The sequence below is a fragment of the Panthera onca genome, chromosome A3, assembly GCF_046562875.1.
Source record: "Panthera onca isolate mPanOnc1 chromosome A3, mPanOnc1 haplotype 2, whole genome shotgun sequence".
Lineage (NCBI taxonomy): Eukaryota > Metazoa > Chordata > Mammalia > Carnivora > Felidae > Panthera > Panthera onca.
This window is the reverse complement of record NC_138341.1, coordinates 128,417,193-128,437,861: the sequence shown is the minus strand read 5'-3', so window position 1 is coordinate 128,437,861 and position 20,669 is coordinate 128,417,193. Positions and strand designations below refer to the sequence as shown.

At 53.0% G+C, this 20,669-nt stretch overlaps 1 protein-coding gene across 1 annotated transcript; it reads right to left on the bottom strand.

Moving 5' to 3' along the window:
* Positions 1–805: 805 nt before the first annotated feature.
* SNAI1 (snail family transcriptional repressor 1) lies at positions 806–20,669 on the bottom strand. The gene is made up of 3 exons (XM_060619989.3): positions 6,839–20,669; positions 5,709–6,236; positions 806–1,802 (listed from the first exon to the last, which is right to left on the bottom strand). The coding sequence occupies exons 1-3, from the start codon at positions 6,918–6,920 to the stop codon at positions 1,618–1,620; spliced, it is 795 nt and encodes a 264-aa protein (XP_060475972.1). The 5' UTR covers positions 6,921–20,669; the 3' UTR covers positions 806–1,617.

The following is a 20,669-nucleotide window of genomic DNA, read 5'->3' as shown; positions in this document are numbered from 1 at the left end:
GACGCCTGGGAGTCCTGCTCGGCTCCCCGCAGGAAACTGGCACCTTCAGCACCTTTTGTGCTCAGAACGGACACTCATTTTCTCCTGGCCCCAGGAGGGCCCCAGAGGTGAGGTCACCGTGACAACCAGCCAGGAGTGAATTATCCCAGCCTAGGACGCAAGCTAACCGTCTTCCCATCCTGTCCTCGAGCAGGAAGCTGAATGACCCCTACCCTTTGGCCTGGCTTCTCACCCTCTCGGCTCCAGCCAGCCAATTTCCTTGCATCAAAGGCCATTTGGTACCCAGCAGCCAGACAGAGGTGTGGGTCCGACAGGGAGGCCAGAGTGGGGCCCGGAGCCCTTGGAAACAGGAAGCACATCCTCTGTCCCCTTCGTGCTCAGCGCATTCCACTCCCTCATCTGGGAGAAGCAGCCAATCCCTCCCCAACCTGCAGTGCTGGGGCAAAGCCGACAGCCTGGGAGCTGGCTTCTCACCCTGTGGGCCTGGTCAGCCTCAAAATGGAAGGATGAATCGATCAGGGTCACATGTAAAGTGCAAGGAACCTGCGCATCCCACCCCCCCCACCCCCCACTGCTCTCACTGGCCCACAGGTGTTCCCACCCTCCCCACCAGACAGGACACCCAGGCTCAGAGGAAAACCCACGTGCACGAATAAAGTCCCTGACAGTCAAAGTCAGAAGTCCAAAGCCACATGACGTTTAAGAGGACAGGATTTAAACCCGTGTCGGGAATATCCGAGCTCTAAGGACCCCTGGCCCCTCCTCCCTTCCTGTAGGCCCTTTAAAACACCCACCCCTCTAGAAAACTAAGTAGACTTTCTTAATACATAAATTAACCACTTTATTGAATATCAATAAACTGTACATATAACTATACAAAACGTTTCCTTAGTACAAAATGTTGCTTGCAATATAAATACCAGTGTACCTTTAAAAATGTAAACATCTTCCTCCCAGGCCCACCTGTCAGACCCCAAAAATAGTTCTGGGAGACACATCGGTCAGGCTGAAGCACCCCACTCGGGCCCCCAACAAGTGACAGCAATTACTCACAGTCTCTTTTGAGACGTTGTTAAATTGCCCATGAAACAGGTGCCACCATGACAAACAGGAGGCTGAAATAGCTGCCCAGGCCTGGGGGCAACCTGGGGTCTAGACCAGTCCTTGTGTCAGTGACCGCCCCCACAGGCCCTGGGGGTGAACACGCGCGCTTAGTCACACCTCCTGGAGGGGTGGCCTGAGGGTTCCGGGTGGGGAAGGAGTGGGTTCCCCTGAGTGGGGGGAGCTTCCTATCAGTCTGTCTGCTTTTGTCCCGGAGCTCAAAGCAGCTGTATCCAAACACCTTTGGATACACAAACCCACACAGAGAGGCCAACTCCAGAACACTTGGCTGCAAGCCACCCTCCCCACCAGCCGTTCACAGAAACGTCCACGGGAAGGCCTCTCTCAGAGCCCACCGAGGCACCAGGGCAGAGAGAACTGGAAAAAGGTCCTCAGAGTCCTGAGGGGCAAACGCAGCCAAAAGGGGGAGCTCAGAAGGGAATTCCGTGGCAGTTGGAAGGAGGGAGGCCGCAATGGCCGGGGGAGGGTCTGGAGAGGCAGAAGGAGCTTTGAGGGTCAGCGGGGGCCCCCTGAGCAGCCTGACTCTTGGTGTTTGTGCAGCAGGGACATGCGGGAAAAGGTTCGGGAGCAGGTCTTGCACTGATACTTCTTGACATCCGAGTGGGTCTGGAGGTGGGCCCGAAGGTTGGAGCGGTCGGCGAAGGCTCGGCTGCAGTGGGAGCAGGAAAAGGGCTTCTCTCCTGAGGACAGAAAACAGGAGAGTCGAGTGCTGAACCACTTGGGGTAACAGCTGGCATTTATTTGAAATCCTGGTCCCCCCACCCCGGCCTTTCGAAGCCAGATCACCCCAACCCTGAAGGAATCCCATGACCCAGAAAAACCAGGCCCTATTATCTGGTGCCCAAAGCCCTAGATGTGATCGGGAGTTCTGCCACCTCCCACCGGGTGACCTTGAGCAAGTCATCTGGCTTCTCTGAGCCTCCATTTGCTCATCGGTAAAATGGAGCTGTTCACCCCCGCACCTATAGGAGTCAGTAATCCAGAGGCGGTAAGTAAAGCCCTCATCATGGCAAGCTGGCCGGGGGTGCTCAACACACCATGACGATGATGGTGACGGAATTTACTGAACACTTACTTTGTGCCAGGGACTCTCGCCTCATTTAGTCCTACCTCTGTCCTCAGTTTAGAAACGGTGAAACTGAGGCACAGAGAAGCCACGTAGGATATGTAGGGTCACCCAGCAAAAACCAAGCACCCTGATTCCAGAGCCCTTGATTTTAACCACTACACAGACGGCCTCTCAGGTAAGGGGGCTCTAGTGGGTACTCCTTATTATCACGCCTGGATTCACTTCATCGGGGGACAAAGCTGGAGTCAACCTTAAAGGCTCCCGGCCACACCCCTCCCCCCAGCAGGTTAGCCCACTTCTCTCAGCTGCTTCCTCATCACAGTGCTGCTGCTTGCCGACTATGTTCTTTCCTTCCCTTCGTTGTCAGTGATCTCAAGTCTTGAAATTCAGGGATCTCCCCTGGATTCACCCCAAGCCTCTAGCCCAGGGCCTGGGACCCCGCCACAAGGCTACAGAAACCTTTTACCTTATGACTTGTTTAGAACCCCTTTCTACCTGTGCCCCTCATACCACCTGCCTGGCCCAGGGCGTGCTGAAAAGAGTCCTGCTCCCGGAGCTAGGTACACAGTACGTGCTCACTCAAGAAGTGTTTATACAAAGAGAAGTCTGTTGTTTTTTAAAGCCTCAGAGGAGCCTGACCCCTCAATCACCACCAGATAATGCTGTTCACCAATTTTCCCTAATTCCTGCCCCAACGAAGACGATATAGTACACAGTCCGAAAACACTGACAATGTCATTGTGTTTTCTTGGGGGTGCAGCATTTCCTACTAAATAAGAAGGCCAAATAGTAGCTCATTAAACAAGTACTTATCAAGCTTCCACTATGTGCCAGCCAATAAAACTGAACATTCTTTACTACAAAGTAAAATTCTACCCTCCCACTCTCAGCCTGATATGCCCCTAGGCCATGGCCCACTGGTTAAATCTGTGTTGGAATTCAAGAGCAGGGAATGAATGAATTCCATCAGCCTCTGGGTGCCTGGGGCACTGTGCTGGGCACTGGGAGGGAGGGGTCCAAAGTCAGATGCCTGAGGCTGACTGTGGAACCGTCCACTCAAGGGCTCAGTCTCCTGGGGCAGAGAGACAAGGCAACAGGCTACCCCACAGAGCAGGGGGACTTAGCAGGAGGACTAGGGAAGGGATGTCTGAGTTAACTGGCTCGGTCACTATTGAGCACCCTCTGCATACTAGGCCAGGAAGGTCTGATGACTGCACTACAAGGTCCACATGAAGTTCTTCCTCCTTCACACACTCCCTGGTGAACTAAGGGCTTACTGGACACAGATCTGGGTAAGGGGGCACGGAGTCCTATTTCCCCAGGGCACGGAAAGCCACTACCCTCTCACCTCCTTGACAGAAGTGAAGCGACCCTGGCTCCAGCCTTCTGAGCTGTGACTTGGGAAAGTGATTTCCTTCTGTGCCTCAGTTTCCTGATCTGTAAGGTGGGGGTTACAACGGCACCCCCTTCCTGGGGCTGTCGATTTACTGCATTAACCCAGGTAAAGGAGGCCCTGGGCAATACCCTTCCCACACAGCAAGTGCTCAGTGAACGCTACCTTTATGCTGCGTAGGATCAGACACGACCGTGAACAAAGGAGGGAGGCCTCGGTAGGACGTGATGGGGTGGAGGGGTCTGTGTGTGCAAGCAGCAGGCACAGACCTGCACCCCTTGCAGATCCCCCACCCCCGCAGACGTCTTTACGGTGATCCTGGCGAGTGTGAAATCGGCACCAGGCCGGCGGGGACAAAGGCCGCCGAGGGGGGCACTGTACATGCGATACTCCCCGGATTAAAGGGGCCTGACACGCTGCGGGCCAGCAGCTGAGGCCGGGAACAGGTGCTGGGCACCACTGGCCCATGCACCTGCTCCACTCCCCCAGCCCCCACCCACTGGGCCCACCATTAAGACACACAATGGGAGTCAATGAGGATGGTGATGGTGCATTTCAACAGGCTTTTTGTGTCTGAGCCGTGCCTTTACATGAAAATAATGTCGGGATGGGAGGGGGGAGAAGCTGGGGGGCTCAGGGGAGCACCCCAATGGTTTCGACTCCCCCAAATAGAGCCCTCTTCAGCCCAGGACAGAGGCCTGGCAGTTGGCGGGACCTTTACATCAGGTCCCTTTAAAATCAGGGCTGCGTGTGCACAAAGTAAGGGGGACGGGGGTGAGGGGGGGGGGGGGTCGTCTGCAAGCCGGGGGGGGGGGGGGGATGCCCGGGACACTTTGTGGGAGTCGTAATATCAATAATGCCTGCAAAACGCCAGGCCTAAACAAACCACCCCACTGACCCTCATGGCTCAGAGGTCAGCCACTGGGCCAGGAAATGCCAGAACTGAGGTCTCCAGACCCGTCAGCCTGACCCCAAAGCTGCTGGCTGTGACCCTTGAACCTTCTCCCAAAGTCACACCCCAAAGAGCAGCCACCTTTCAAGTTCTGAAAGGACGCAGCGGCTACCTTTTCCACGTTTCCAGAGAGTTGAAGGATAGAAAAGTCTCCATTTCACAATTTTCTACACATTTAGTCTCATGTTTTTGAAACACAGGTAGAACTGTGTTCTGTGCCGGCAAAGGTATTCCCAGGGCCGCAAGATAGGACTGAGTTTATCTAGTCCACGGTGGGGGCAGGGAGAGCAGCCCTGAGAACCATGATAACAAATTATTATGAAGTGATTAAGGACACACTGAATCTTGATACCCGCCCTAACAAGTGCTATCAGCATCCTGAGGCTCAGAGAGGTTCAATCGCTTGCCCAAGTCCACACAGCACGGAAGCGGCGCAAACATCAAAAACATTTCTGTTCAGGGGGCACCGGGGTGGCTCAGTCAGCTGGGCGCCCCAACCCTTGATTTCAGCTCAGGCCACGATCTCACGGTTGGGTGAGTTCGAGCCGCGCATCAGGCTCTGTGCGGACCATTGTGGAGCCTGCTTGGGATTCTCTCCCCTCTCTCTGCCCCTCCCCCACTCGCCTGCTGTCTCTCTCAAAATAAATAAACATTAAAAAAAAACCACTTTCGTTATCACGTATCAAGTGGTGGCCCAGGTGCTTTCTGCATATGCTTTCTTTCGTGTAACCCGTGCAGAACCCCCACAGGCTGGTCTCATGCTCATTGTACAGACGAGGAAACTGAGGCCAGAGTGGGGACACAGCAGAGCAAGGTTGGAAGAAGTTCTCCAAGCAGGATATTCTGAGCCAGGTGGGGGGTCTGACAACATCCTGCCTGGCTGGGGAGGGGGTGGGGGTGGGGAGGGCGGGGGCGGTGGGTTCCTTCACACCTGGCCCCGACGGCAAGGTGTTGGTTGCACCTTTCCCCGGACCCCCAACTCCAGCCCATCTGCCTGGCTGAGGGGCGGATAGTGCATGTTGCCGCCCGGCCTCTCCGAGCGCCGCGGGGAGGCCCGAGCCTCGGTCTGCGCACCCCGAAAGCGGCAGCCGGCCCGGTCCCCCACCCTGACCTTGGGCCGGCCGACGGGCGGGGGCGGGGGCGGGAGGGCGGCGGCCCGCGGGGACACTCACCCGTGTGCGTCCGCACGTGGCCCTGCAGCAGCCAGGGCCTGGAGAAGGCCTTCCCGCAGGTGCCGCAGACGCAGGGCAGCGTGTGGCTGCGGATGTGCATCTTGAGGGCGCCCAGGCTGAGGTACTCCTTGTTGCAGTACTTGCAGCTGAAGGCCTTGCGAGTCTGGGAGTCCTTGGCCACGGAGAGCCCGGCCAGCTGCGCGGGCAACCGGCCCAGGCCCGGGAAGGCAACGTAACCCTCGGCCTCCAGGGAAGAGGCCGAGGTGGAGGAGAAGGACGAAGGGGCCGGCGAGGGGGGGCTGGGCGGCTGCGAGCCTTTCCCGCTGTCGTCGTCCGACAGGGAGGTCAGCTCCGCAGCCTTGGGGACCTCCTGGGGCAGAAGGGCGGCCCAGCCGATGGGCTGGGCTTGGGGCGCCAGGAGAGAGTCCCAGATGAGCGTGGGCAGAGAGGCCGTGGGGTTGAGGACCTCGGGAGGCGGGATGGCCGCCAGCAGGTGGGCCTGGTCGTAGGGCTGCTGGAAGGTAAACTCTGGGGGGAGACGGAGAAAAGGGCAGGGTCAGGCATTCGGTCGGTCGCGCAGTCAGTCAACAAACCGTAGCCTGCTGGGGGCGGGGGCGGAGGGGGGGGGGGCGGCGCGCGGGGCCGGCGCTCAGTACTTACTGGAGGGAGGAAAGAATCGCGGCCCCGACGGCCCGTCCTGCCCGCCCGGAGCCCCTCTTCACCCCGGCCGCCCCGCTCGCCCGCCCCGGCCTCCAGATCTCACGCGCAGGGCGCCGCCCAGCCCCGACTCGGGGGCGGAGGGGGGGGTGGGGTGGGGGGGGGGCCCTGCCCCTGCATCCCCGCCAGGCCCCGGCCCCCTCCTTTCCCCAGCCGCCCCGCCCCGCTTCTCCCCTGTCGGCCGCCGAGCAGACAACTCACGCAAGACCACCGCCCTCGGAAAGCCCTCCTCCAACCGTCCATTCACCTGCCCCGGGCTCCTCACACCCCTCCGCACACCGCCCCGCGCCCGGCCCCTTGGCTCCATTTTGGGCCCAGGATTTTGCCCCCGAGTCCCCCCTCCTTCCTCCCTCCCAGCCAGCCTTCGCCGGTCTCCCCGAAGCCCCCGGGGGTCCCTCACCCCGTCCACTCACCTGGAGAAGAGTCGTGCAGCTCGCTGTAGTTGGGCCTCCGGCGGGAGCAGGCGGACTTCCTGACGAGGAAAGAGCGCGGCATGGTGGCCAAAGCAGCCGGGGGTCGCCGGTTCGCACAGGGGTCGCGAGGCACTCCACCCGCGAGGCCGTGCCGCTGCGCTCTGAGTGGAGACGCGCCGCCAACTCCTTTAAGTACGCCAGCCTCTGGAGGGGCGTGGTCGAAGGAGGCCACGCCCCTTTGTCACCTCGGCGCCAATCGAGGCGCGCCTTCGCCGGAGGCCACGCCCCGAGCAGGTGCGCCGGGGCTGGCGGGGCTCGCGCCGCGTGGCGCTGGGGGCCGGGCGGGGGCCGCTCGGAGGCCCGGCCGCGGGCGCTGCTCCGATCGCCCCGCGGCGGATTGCCGGGGGCGGGCACAGGGAGCCCCAGGCGAGGCGGGACCCCCTTCGGTACCCCGCGCGCCCGCCTGCCCAGCGATGCACGGTCGTCTGCTTCTGGCGCCCCCTGGCGCCGCCCGCCGCGGGTCTGGGCACCTGACGTTCCGAAACCGCCTCCGCCTCAGGCTTGGGGAGGGGGCGGAAATTTCCTCGGCCAGGCTGGCGCCTCGCAAAGAGCGTGGGATTCACGAAGTACTATACACATTTCGGGGGAGGCTGCGAGGAAATGAACACCTTCACGTGGCTGCTGGTAGTGTGAAATGCCACAGCCTTTTTTGCAAAGCAATCTGGCATCATCTAGCAAAAGGCATCCGTTCCTTCACTTCGCAAATGTTTACTGAGCACCCGCTACGTGCCAGTCACTATTCCCGGAGCTGGGGACACATTCCTGAGCAAAACACTCGGGGTCTCTACCTGTAAAGTGTAGCTCGCGGTACGGCGGGGGAGAGAGACGAAAGTAAACAGATAATTATTAAGCAAAGGGAAGTGTGCTTTGATGGGGGGGAGGCCACAGGACGCTGTGACAGTCAAGAAACGGGTCACCTGACAGGGGGTCGGGGCAACTTCCCAGAGGAAGTGAAGAAATACCGAGGGGAAAGGCCCGAGGTAAGACTCGGCCTACTTCAGAGTCTTTGAGAGCAGCTCCCAGGGATGGGGGTGGGGTGGCCAAGCCTGAGAGGTCAGATCTGCTGGGCCTCCAGGGCCTAGAGGAGTTTGAACTTTGCCCCAAGGACACTGGGAACCAAGACAGGATTTTCAGCTGAGGAGGGACCTGTTTAGAGTCTGCTTGAGAAAGATCACTCTGGGCAGGTGGGAGAAAGAAGTGGGGAAGGGAAGGGCTGAGGCAGGGCTTCTCGCCTCTCTGGGGCGTCATCAATACTGTGTCTAAAGGATCTAACGCTGGGCTCCGCAGTGGGGGCACCGACTGGTCCCCTGTGGCGTGGGCCCAGGGGAGGGACAGCTGGAACCTCACCCTCAGCTCTCCCGGGGACCCACCACTCCAGACAGGGCCATGCCAGGCCTGGGGTGGGGGTGGAGGTACAGAAATAAATCCATAAATAAGTCCCATCCCACTTGTTTTCATCTATGAAGCAAGGGCTACGAAAACCTGTAAGCCCCACTACTCACCACCTAGAATGAGGCAGGGACAATTGTCTGTTTGGGACAACTGTGATCTAGGTTGCTGAGTCGAGTCTAGGGTAGGGGGGAGAGATGGGCCATATGCGGTCACTACTTAGAATACACCCCTCTCCTGTGTCTATTTAGTTCCAAAATATGATTCCCCGCATGCAGCCAGAGGGAGGAGTAAGACCATGTCTCTCTGCTGAAACCCTCCCATGTTCCTGTCTCACCCAGAGTAAAAGCCAAAGTCCTCACCACAGCCCTCCGCCCTGCTGATCTGACCTCTGCTGACCTTGTCTTGAGCCACTCTCCCCATTCCCCAGGCACAATGATCCCCCCCCCCCACTTCTTTGTGTTCCTCCACATCCCAGCCCTTTACCACCACAGGACCTTGGCACCTGCCAGCCCCCCCTCCTCCCCACCTCTCTTCCCCCAGATCTTCACCTGGCTGGCTCCTTTTCAGTCTCTGTTTCAACATTTTTCACCAATGGCTCAGCCTCATCAGATGAGAGAAATGCAAATTAAAACCACTGGTGAGATACCATTTCACACCCATCAGAAGAACAAAAAGTTAAAATTTGGTCAATATCAAGTGTTGAGGAGGGTGTGAGGGCAGCAGGACTTTTGTCCCATGCCACTTTGAAAAAGCTTGGCATGAGCTAGTAACAGTCTACTCCTAGGCCAGCGGGCCTCCCAGGGATTCTCAGCCCTGGCCGCAGATTAGATTCTGCTAGGGAACACCCAAGCCTGGGCCCACCTCCACATACATCCTGATTTAATTAGTTGGGGGGGGGGGGGGAGGGGGGGAGGGTGAGCTCCCATATTAACATATTTTTTCAAACTCTCCAGGTGATTCTACTGAGCACTGCTGCCCAGCCCCAAACTCGGAAGAAACAAGAGAATATTCACTAAACCCTTGCTCCTAATAGCAAGAATTTGGGAACGACCCAAATGTTTATCAACGGTATCATGGATTAACGAACGATGGTACAATCCCATAATGGAAGAATGAATGACCCCTATCTCCAGGGTAAGGAGTCCAGGGGCCGCTGGTGCGCAGACACCATCGCCTGGCCTCCGGGTTTCCATTTTCCTGGGTCGGTCAGGCACCTGCGCTCGGGAAGGGGTGGAGGGCGGGGGAGGACGTTTCTCGGATCAGGGCCGTCCCCTCCTTTCGGACGGAATCGTCCCCGCCCTCGCTCCCCTCCCTCTTGGAAGCGGCGGAGACCGCGAGGTGGGAGGGGGCTTCGAACGAGTCACCGGGGCCACAGACCAGCTCCCGGAGGTGCTGCCCCAGGGCCATATGGCAGGGAAAAGCGAGGCGACACTTTTGATGCAGTGGTGTGAGGTCCTCCCGGAAGTGGGCGGCCTCTGGGGCGAAGCTGCAGCGAACCCGGGCCGGGCCGGGCTTTTCGCTCCCCGCTCCCCGCTCCCCGCCCTGGGGCGCGGTCCTCCGGCGCCCTCTGCTGGCCGAGGCGCTCCCTGAGGCCGCTTCTGAGCCGCCACGCTCGAGGCTGGGAACACACGCCACTAATGGGGGTGAAAACCGGTACACCTGTCTTGGAGGACAGTCTGGGAATATCTAATGTGACCAGGAAAGGCCTCTGAGGGGAAGACACATTTGAACAGAGGCCTGCGTTTTCCACAGGTGTCCGTCCCCCACTAAAAGTAAAAACAGTAACTAAAAATGTGACACCCAAACAGAAAAGAAAGTCTCCTTCATCCCAGATATCCATTTCTCTCCCCAAAGGCAATTATTTTTAACCAGTGCTTTGCATGATCTCCCGGGGGGTCTTTATAGAAACAAGGAGATGTATATGTAGACTAAGGTACATGCCTTCTTTAGGTACCACAAATGGGAGCCCACACACTAGCCTGTATCTTGCTTTATCCTCCCAAGTAACAATGTTCAGTATCTTGAAAATTGTTCCAGATCCTTACATGCAGTTTCCTTAATCTTTTGCACGACTGAAGACCCTTCCATTGTATGGATTATACTACAATGGCAGGATGTATTTAACAAGAGGACTTTCCCTCCCTGAGCTTGCAGGTTAGATTACAACTTTTCCGCTACTATAAACAACGTGGCAATTTCCATGGATGTGTTGAACACACATCTGTGCACTCTGGGTCAAAGGTGCGTTATATAAAATGTTGATACATTTGTCCAAACATCGTCCAAAAAGGTTAAACTATAGTTCCACCAGCAGGGAAGTGAGGGCCCCTTCTTAAAAACTGGCCAGGCAGGGTCTACTCTAACTTTTTTATCTTTGCCCATCTGATAAAGGAAAGTGAGACCTCCTAGTTGCAATCTGCATCTCACATGAATGGGGTGGGGCATTTTTACGTGTTCCAAAGCCATTCTGTTTCTCCGTGTTCGAACTATCCCTTCACGTCCTTTGGTCATGGAATTGATGAAATTCTTAATTGCTAAGAACTCTTTGTATATTAGGCCACTTGGCCCCTGTTGATTAGATCATTACTCGGGTGGCTGAATCAATCAGAGTCAAAGAGTTAATCTTGACCAGGAAGAAGATGATGTCTACAGAAAGTTCAAGGAATGAGCCACAAGGCTCAACCACCACCCTTATCCTTCCTCGATTTAAAAAACAAAGCTTCTTCGAGTGTCTCACACTTGCCTGAAAGCAAACAGTGATTCAGCCTCGGGCCTATGACCCCATAGGACCTCTGAAGGAGTCAAAATCACCATCCCAGGATATAAATGGCTTTCAAGGGAGATTTTGGGTCAAAGTCTGTTGAATGTGCCCCGAGTTGGGGGCTCCTGGAAAAGATGTGCAAACCCTTTTCGTTCCGATTTGCTGAGCACCTCCTGTGTGCCTGGTTCTGGGCAGGAGCCTCACTCCTATGGTATCTCTGTAGCCTCCCAAGGTAGTATTTGATGCTCTTACACTCAGGCCAATGCCCATCTGGAGACCATTTAATATATTATAGTGCAGTCATCTTACACACCTGTCAAAAGGGAGAAAGCTCTGCATGTAATGGATGAGGGGGTCATCAAGACATTAAGTGGTAAAAACCAAAGTGCAGAACAGCGTGCACAATGTAATCCCATTTGCACAGAAAGTGGGGGAAATATATAGGTGTTTCTTAGAGACACAGAAGCCACCTCTGGAGGGGGACACGAGAAACTGGTAACAGTGATTGTCTCTCAGGAGGGGATCTGGGTGGCTGCCAGGCAGGGGTGGCAGGGAGAGAGGCTTTACCACATCCCACATCCCAGGTCTTTTTCTTTTTATCATGTGCAGGTATTAGCCTCATTAATTTTAATAGGGTAGCAAAAGTCATCCTTCATAGGACTTGTTAAATGCATAATAGTCCAATCGATGGAATATTTTACAGCTGTGAAAATGTCAAAGACCATCTGTGTATATAAACCCTCCATGGCTCCCATCTCATAGGAAAACCCAACGTCTGCCTTACACCAGGAGGTCTAATGCAGGGTCCGGCCCTCGTGGCCCCTCCGAGCTGATGAGGCACCAGCCACAGTGGACCACACCGGGCATGCTCCGGCTTCGGCAACTCTGCATGTGATGCCCCCTTCCCCTGGAATGTTTTCCCTCCAGAGGGCCTCCAGGCTCATCCCCCTCATCTCCTCAGGGAAGCCCTCTCTGGCACCATTTCGTCAGCCACCCACCCCTTCTCTCTCCAGTCCTCATTCCCTTATCTCCCTCCCTGTTTGACTTTTCTCCCCTGCAACTCAACCACTACCTGACACTGTGTATGTTTTACTTATTTTGCTGATTGCCCTTTAGACCAGAGGTTGGCAAATACAGCCCATGGACCGAATCCAACCTAAGGCTTGCCTTTTATGGCCCCTCGTGCTAAGAATGGCTTTTACAGGAGCATCTGGGTGGCTCGGTCGGTTGAGCGACCAACTCTTGATTTCGGCTCAGGTCATGATCTCACGGTCTTGGGATGGAGCCCCGCATGGGATTGGGCTCATTCTCTCTCTCCCTCTGACCCTCCCCAACCTGCCTCATTCTCTCCCTCTCTCCCCACCCCCCGCCTCAAATAAAAAAAATAATAAAAAGTAAAATAAAAAAAAGAATGGCTTTTGCAGATGACTGTTTGCGATCGATTTGAGGATGGGGAACACTAACTTGGAATCCCAATTAAAAGCAAAATGTAAATCTTCAAAAGAGAATTCCATTCCTCTCTTTCGTAGACCTGTATTATCAAAAAATTATCTTTAAATATTACATTTTTAAAGAATGTTTATTTACTTACTTTTGAGAGCGAGAGAGCATACACAGGGAAGAGGCAGATAGAGGGAGACAGAATCCAACGCAGGACTCAAACTCACAGACCATGAGATCATGACCTGAGCCGAAGTTGGGACACTTAACTGACTGAGCCAGCCAGGTGCTCCTAAATATTACATTTTGTCAACAAAAAAAATTGTGGAAATGTATTTTCTCTTATATAGGTACCTACATGATGTCCTCACTACTGAGGCCTAAAACCTAAATATTCACTCTCTGCTCTAGACGGCTCCATCGGAGCAGGACCAGTTTTATTCACTGCTCTGACCTACGCACCCCGAGAGGAGGTGCTTAATAAATATTAGCCAAATGGATGAATGAACTGCTAGACTTTTAAGTGAAAAACAAAAAGTCAAGGGAACAGCATATCTAATAGGCTGCCTTTTGTGCAGAAGTAAATAAGATAATATCCACCCCGTGGGCACAGACTATCTGTGAAAGGTGACCCAAGAATCTAGTAGCATCTGAGGAGGGAAGAGGACAGGGGTAGGAAGGAGGCTTCCGTTTTCTTTTTTATGTTTATTTTTGAGAGAGAGACAGAGAACAAGCAGGGGAGGGGGAGGGGCAGGGAGACAGGTGGGGGACAGAGGATCCGAAGCAGGCTCTGTGCTGCCAGAAAAGACAGCCCAATGCGGGGCTCAAGCTCACGATCCGTGAGATCATGACCTGAGCCAAAGTCGGACACTGAAGCAACTGAGCCACCCAAGTGTCCCTCCTCCTAACCTTTTCTGAAGGATATGAATGTTTTATTTTAGATACACATGTGACAATTACAAATAAACGGCTTTGTCATGAAAAAAAGCCAACCACAAAACCAAGACTATACTGATTGCCCCTGAGATGTGGTTTCTTTATCTATTCATTGGGGTAATAAGAAGGGGGTAGTTCTGGAACAATCCTGGGTAACTGGAAGGAGGTGATCACCCTGGTTCAAAGGCAGTTGTCCCAGGCCTCGAGGGCAGCAGGTGTCTGTGTGTGGGCTGAGGGATGCCCTGCAGCCGGGCCTCCCCACACCTGGCGTGCTGGTGCTCCCGCTGGTGCTCCAGGCCCAAGACGGGTCGCTGGGATCTCCTCTAGGTGCAGAGCACGCCTTCCCCCTGCCAATCTCCGTGCACTGCCACCAGGGGTTCGCACACACACTCTCTCTCCAACTGTCTCGCGCCCTAATTTGGCCTTGGCAGCCTCGCCCGTCGGACTGGACTGACATCCCCCCGTTAGCTTCACCTTCCTGGCAGAAGGCTGACCCTGTCTCCAGGAGAAACCCCAGGAGCCTCCTCTCTCCCCCACCCACACCCACTTCCACACCTGTAGACGCTTGTGCCTCTCTGACCCGCTGTGTGGGGGAGATCGTGGCAAGCAGGAGAAAGTGAGCGCAAACGTTTTTCTCAGGTCAGAGTCGGCTCTTGGCTTCAGACTCAAAATAAGCTCCAAACCCTGCTCGTGGCCCCCGAGCGGCTCCATCACCTTCACTCTCCCCGCCTTGCTGGCCTTCTTGCTCCTCGTCATACAGGTTCTTTCCCGTAGCAGGGGGATCGCCCTTATGCTCCTCTGCCCAGGACAGCCTTTCCCAGCTCTTCCTAGAGCTGGCCTCAGTTCAAACATCACCTCAGAGACACTAATAACCATCTCACTCTCCCATCTCTTGCACACCGGCCCATTTGATTCCCATGGCAAGATTATCAGTCCCATTTTATAGATAAGGAAACCGAGGCTCAGTGAGGTAAAATACTGACGTTCCCAAGTCACAGCGAGCGAGAAGCAGAGGGTACCCGGCCTAAGAGGCTAGGATATGGTGATAACCCAGCCGGCCACAAACAAGGTCTCTGTGCCCAGTGGAGCTCACAGGTGAGGGAGGGAGATAGTAGCAGGCAGCTCAGCAGCCCCAAGGGACCCCAGTTGAGTCAGAGGAGTGAGATCCAAACTGACTCCAGGCTGAGGTCACAAGGATGGGCAGGTGAGAGGGGAAGGGAAGTGAGAGAACATTCAGGCAGCAGTGGCCATGATTAAGAAGCCCAGGGGCAGATGAGTGTTCCAGGATGGGAACACAGTTCACATGCTCTGTTCAGAGCCCCAGGCCCAGGTCAGTGCTGCTGCTGCTTCTTTTTTTTTTTTTAAGTTTATTTATTTTGAGGGCGGGGGGTGGGGGGGGAGAGCACAAGCAGGGGAAGGACAGAGAGAGAGGGAGAGAGAATCCCAAGTAGGCTCCTCACTGTCAGTGCAGAGCCTGATGTGGGGCTTGAACCCATGAACTGTGAGATCTTGACCTGAACCAAAATCGGGGGCTTAGCCATCTGCACCACCCAGGCACCCCCTGCCAGTTAAGATCAAAAATGTTCAAATGGAGTTTAGGAAATCACGATGTTTTTAATATCTGCATTTAATATATTAACACGTAAAAATTTTTTTTTAATATTTATTTTTGAGAGAGAGAGAGACTGTGAGCAGGGGAGGGGCAGAGAGAGACAGAGACAGAATACGAAGAAGCAGGCTCCAGGCTCCGAGCTGTCAGCACAGAGCCCGACGCGGGGCTCGAACTCACGAGCCGTGAGACCGTGACCTGAGCCGAAGTCAGATGCTTAACCGACCGAGCCACCCAGGCGCCCCAATATATCAACACTTTTAAGACATATACACAAATCACTACACAGCACAAAGCTGAGGCCCAGACAATAGACAAGTCCCATTTCCTCAACTACACCCACCACACAGGTCAGGAGCTAAAATCTCCAGGGTCACTTCAGAAGCCCACATGTGTACAAACACACACACACACACAAACCCTCTAACCTTCACCTGTATGTTCTCACGGGTCTTCGAGGCAGTTTTGCCAGATAAAGCCCAGATGCCCCATTAAATTAGAATTTCAGATCAATGACAAATAGGCTTTTAGTATAAGACTGGGACAGACTTATTCTTTATCTGAAATTCAGACTTAACTGGGCTTCTTGTATTTTTATTTGCTAAATCTGGTAGCCCCACTTGGGAGACTGGCTCCAATGAGCACTTCCAGCATAATCTATAACTGGTCTTCTGTTGATGGGTAACCGCGTTGCTTCTCAAGAACAATAGTCCCCTGAAAATCCCCACACAAAGGACTCTGACCTTACCTACAATTGTATCTGCAGGGTGTGTTCCAAAAAGTGGCTTAGTCACTTCTCTGCCTGGATTCCTGTGGCCGGGCTGCTGAGGCCTCCAGTGCTTTGGACAAGCGCCCTCTCAGTCTCTGGGGCATGTTTCTCTCTCTCTCGTCTCTGCCATTTCTGCCTGTCTCTGCTTTTTTTCCTATTTCTGCCTCTCTCTCATCCTCTTTCCCTTAGATCCAGCAGCTCTGTATAATAAAACACTCAGAGAGCAGGCAAAAATGTATTTGTAAGGACACTCACTCTGTCTCGGTCTAGAACAGTCAAGCTGGAAACAATCTAAACACTCACTAAAGTACGGCCCCGCCTCACCAGCAGCACCACGCAGCCATTAAAAATAACACCAGACCGACACGGAAAGATGTTGGTGGCTACATCACGGGAGTGAAAATGCAAGTTAACAAGACGTGAAGCATTTGCCCATTTTACATTTCAGTCAAAAATAATGATGGCTCGGAGCGCCTGGGTGGCTGAGTCGGTTAAGCCTCCGACTTAGGCTCAGGTCCTGATCTCGAGGTTCCTGATTTCCAGCCCGGAGTCGGACTCTGTGTTGACAGCTGGAGCCTGCTTCGGGTTCTGTGACTCCCTCTCTCTCTCTCTCTCTCTCTCTCTGCCCTTTCCCCACTCACGCTCTCTCAAAAATAAGTAAGCATTTAAAAAAATATATATGGTGACTCAAGGACACGTAAATATTCTACTATTGATGGGATTAGTTGTCAGTGGGGGTGAAGTGGTTTCAACTTCTTTGTATTTTTCTATCCTCCTGTCTTGTTTTCTTAACAATAAGCATTATGATTTTACGGGGCACCTGTGTGGCTCAGTTGGTTAAGTGTCTGACTTCGGCTCAGGTCATGATCTCACGGTTCGTGGGTTCGAGCCCTGTGTGGGTCTCTGCTGACAGCTCAGAGCCTGGAGCCGGCTTGAGATTCTGTGTCTCCCTCTCTCTCTCTGCCCTTCCCCCACTTGCAGTATGTCTCTGTATCTCAAAAATGAATAATGTTAAAAACAAATAATAAGCATTGATTCTTAACACTGTACATATTTGCTTCATAATTTTCAGCACTGTGTATATTTCCTATCTATCTATACAAATTTATAAACAGGTATCACTATTTTTTTTTTCTGAACCATTTAAGAGTAAATTAGAGACATCATGTCCTTTACTTTTAAACTTCTCTATGTGAAGTGAAGCCTGGGTGGCTCACTCGGTTGAGCGTCTGACTTCAGCTCAGGTCATGACCTCACAGCTCGTGAGTTCAAGCCCCAAGTCAGGCTCTAGCTGACAGCTCGGAGCCTGGAGCCTGCTTCAGATTCTGTGCCTCCCTCTCTGCCCCAACCCACTCGCATTCTGTCTCTGTCTCTCTCAAAAATAAATAATAAAACATTTTTAAAAACTTAAACTTCTCTATGCAAATTTAAGAACAAGGATATCCCCCTATGCAACTGTAATATAGCCATCAAAATTGGGAAACCTAACATTGATACAATACTGTTCCTTACATACCACAGTCCATATTCCAGTGTCAGCAATTGGACCAATGATATCCTTTATGGTAACCCTCACCTATCAAGGATCCAAACACAGCACTGAAGTCAGCTACCACACCTCTGTAGACTCCTTTGACCTTGACAGTTAGGAAGTTCTGGCTGTTTTGCAGAATGTCCCTCAATTGGGATGATTTGCCTGACAATTCCTTATGGTTACATCAGGTTAAATGTTTCTGCCGTATCTTCAGGTGTATCCCATCGAGTCACCCATGGTTTGCCCCATTATCGAGGATACTTTTTTTGAGAGACCGCGAATGGGGGAGGGGCAGCGAGAGCTGGAGACAGGATCCGAAGCGTGCTCTGCGTTGACAGCAGTGAGCCCGATGCCGGATCTTGAACTCATGAACCGCGAGATCATGACCTGAGCCACCCAGGCTCCCCGAGGATGTTACCTTTAATCACTCGGTGAAGAAGGGTGTCTGCTAGGTTTTTCCATTACAAAGCTGCTAATTTTCCCTTTGTAAAAAATTTCTGGGGAGATCATTTGAGACCAAATAGTCCAGATCATTTTTAGAATCAGAAAAGGTTATCACTAAAGTCTTACAACCTGTAAGGACTGAGTTTGTCCACCTGATTCTAACCATCACCTAAGCCACTGCCCCACCCAAGCTACAACAGGTTTGCGGTAACACTAGCCTACCTCACATTCTATAATAGGATTTGCTAAACTAGCCTAAGGATGCATTTTACCTGCGGTCCTTTCTAAAAGATAGACTCCCAGGCCCCACCCACACCTACCAATCAGAATCTCCAAGGGAAGGGCCTGAGAATCTGTTTTATAGTAAGTGACTCCCAGGTAATTCATGTCTTCAGGCCAAGTTTGGGAAACACCTCACTTAATAATAGCAGCTTAGTCACCAAACATTTACAGCTGCTAGCTGCTTAGGTGGGGCCGGGCACTGAGTGGTCTCAGGGATGGGTGGGGGGAATAGTGGTGACATTGGTAGCTCATTTATTAAGCACTTATTTTGCTCCAGGCCCTGTCCTAATGCTTTCTGGGGACTATTTAACTAGATTCCCATAACTCTATTAAGGAAGACACTCATTAATCCCATTTTATGGATAAGGAAACCAAGGCAGAGATTAGAATAATCTGTCCACTGGTCACAGAGCTAGTGGGTGCTGGGACTAGGAGGCTGTGCAGTGTGCCTGAGACCGTGCATCTAATCACACTTCTGTGCTGAAACACCAAGTGTTGGGTCCCTGCTCGTGCAAATTACTCATCCTACGTGGCCTCCACTCCCTCATCTGTGTAACGGGAATGCTATTAGCGTCTCTCCTGAAGGGCTGGTTAAGAGGATTCAAGATAGGACTTTTCCAGAGTAACCTGAATGCCTGGCTTTGATCATCTTTCAGGAACTAGACGATTAAATCAAAATTATTTGCGGGTGGGGAGGTACTATGCCGGGAACCAAGGATGAGAAGGATTATCGTTATTCCTGTACTCTTAGTGCCCCGCCGAGCCCTATATGGGACGCTCAGCAGACACTAAGGAAGGTTGGGGAATAATGAGATGAATACAGGTAAGAAAGCATCCAGGGACCACGTCGTCGAGGGCCTGGGCAGATCTGGTTTCCAGCAGGCAGCGGCCGTCTTCCCTTGCCTGCCGCCTGAGTCTCGCCTCCTCTGCCCAGCAAGGCCCTGCTCCCCACAGACGGTGGGGCCAGCTCCAGACTCCAGGAGACATTACCCCCTTCAGGCTCTGCTTACCACCACACAGGCCCCTAATTCTGGGGGCCACTGAAAGGAAGTACCATTGTAAAAGAGCCCCCTCTTAGTTCCATTTCAATGCTAGGAATATGTATTGAAGGTATTTGGGACCAAGTATGAAAGAGAGTAGGGCACAAGACAGGCAGAGTCCTTGCCCTCAAGAGCTTAACTTCTGAGTATGGGAGACAGCCATTAAAACAAGGAATTGTACAAACAATTATTTAGTTCCTTTTTAAATGTTTATTTATATTTGAGAGAGAGACAGAGACAGTACCCAAGACAGGAAGGGGCAAAGAGAGACGGAGACAGAATCTGAAGTAGACTCCAGGCTCCGAGCTGTCGGCACAGAGCCGGACGTGGGACTTGAACTCACAAGCTGTGAGATCGTGACCTGAGCCGAAGTCAGACGCTTAACTGACAGAGCCACTGAGGCGCCCTCACAAAAAATAATTTAATGAGGTGTGAGTTGCCTAGCACATAGCAGATGTTCAGAACATTTGCCGTGCTAATACACATTGAGTAGGGTTTACAGACTTGACCAGTAAAAAACACACAACACCCAATTAAATGTGATTCCTAACAAACAACAAATAGTATTTTTAGCATGAATATTCCTCGCATTCACTTCTTGACTTGAGCAAATTATACTTCTGTGAAATATTTCATACGTATTTATACTAAAGTTACTTGTTGTTTGCTTGAAATTAACATGTAACTGGGAGTCCTGTATTTTACCTGAATATTGAGCAATGGGGCCACAGAAGTAAATAGGAATCCTGACCTCAGGAAACTTAATAGTATAGTCTGAGTATTTATACAAAAGTTTAATAAATACTCTGGGGGCGCCTTGGTGGCTCAGTCAGTTAAGCGTCTAACTCGTGGTTTCGGCTCAGATCATGATCTCGCGGTTCGGGAGTTCAAGCTCCGCGTCAGGCTCTGCACCAACAGCAAGGAGCCTGCCTGGGATTCTTTCTCACTCCCTTGCCTCCCCTCGCTCACATGCTCACTCTCTCTCAAAACAAATAAATAATTTTTTAAATACACACTCTGATTAATGTCAGAAGTTTCTAGAGGAACATCAGACATGAAAGTCTGATCTAGGAATCCAAACTGCAACTGGGAAGCAAAAACAGTGGGGGAAGTGGAGGAGGGGGCCAGCAGGACCAACTGTTTCAGAGGAACAGTGGGAGACCTGACACGCTTGCGACATGGAAAGAAGGCCCGTATGGTCAGAGCACAAGGAGTGTCGGGAGTTGAGGCTGGAGAGGCAGGCAGAGGGCAGAGCACAGGGGGCCTGGAGGGCCACAGCAAGGTGGTGGGACTTTATCCGAGGGTAACTGGAGCCTTTGAAGGGTTTTCAAGGCTCCTTCTGGCAGCTTGGTGGAAGATGCAGTGGATGTTGGCTAGAGAACACTGGAGAGGCCAGAAGGAAAGCTGCGTCGGTAATTCAGGTGAGGTCATGGCGGGTTTTGAGATGCTGGTGGCAGTGGGATAGTGATGTGGGAGCTGACATCATAATTTTGTAACATGGGGTGCTGAGGTAGACAAAGGAGTTAAAGATGATGTTTAGGCTAACTCTTGAGCAACCTGGAGG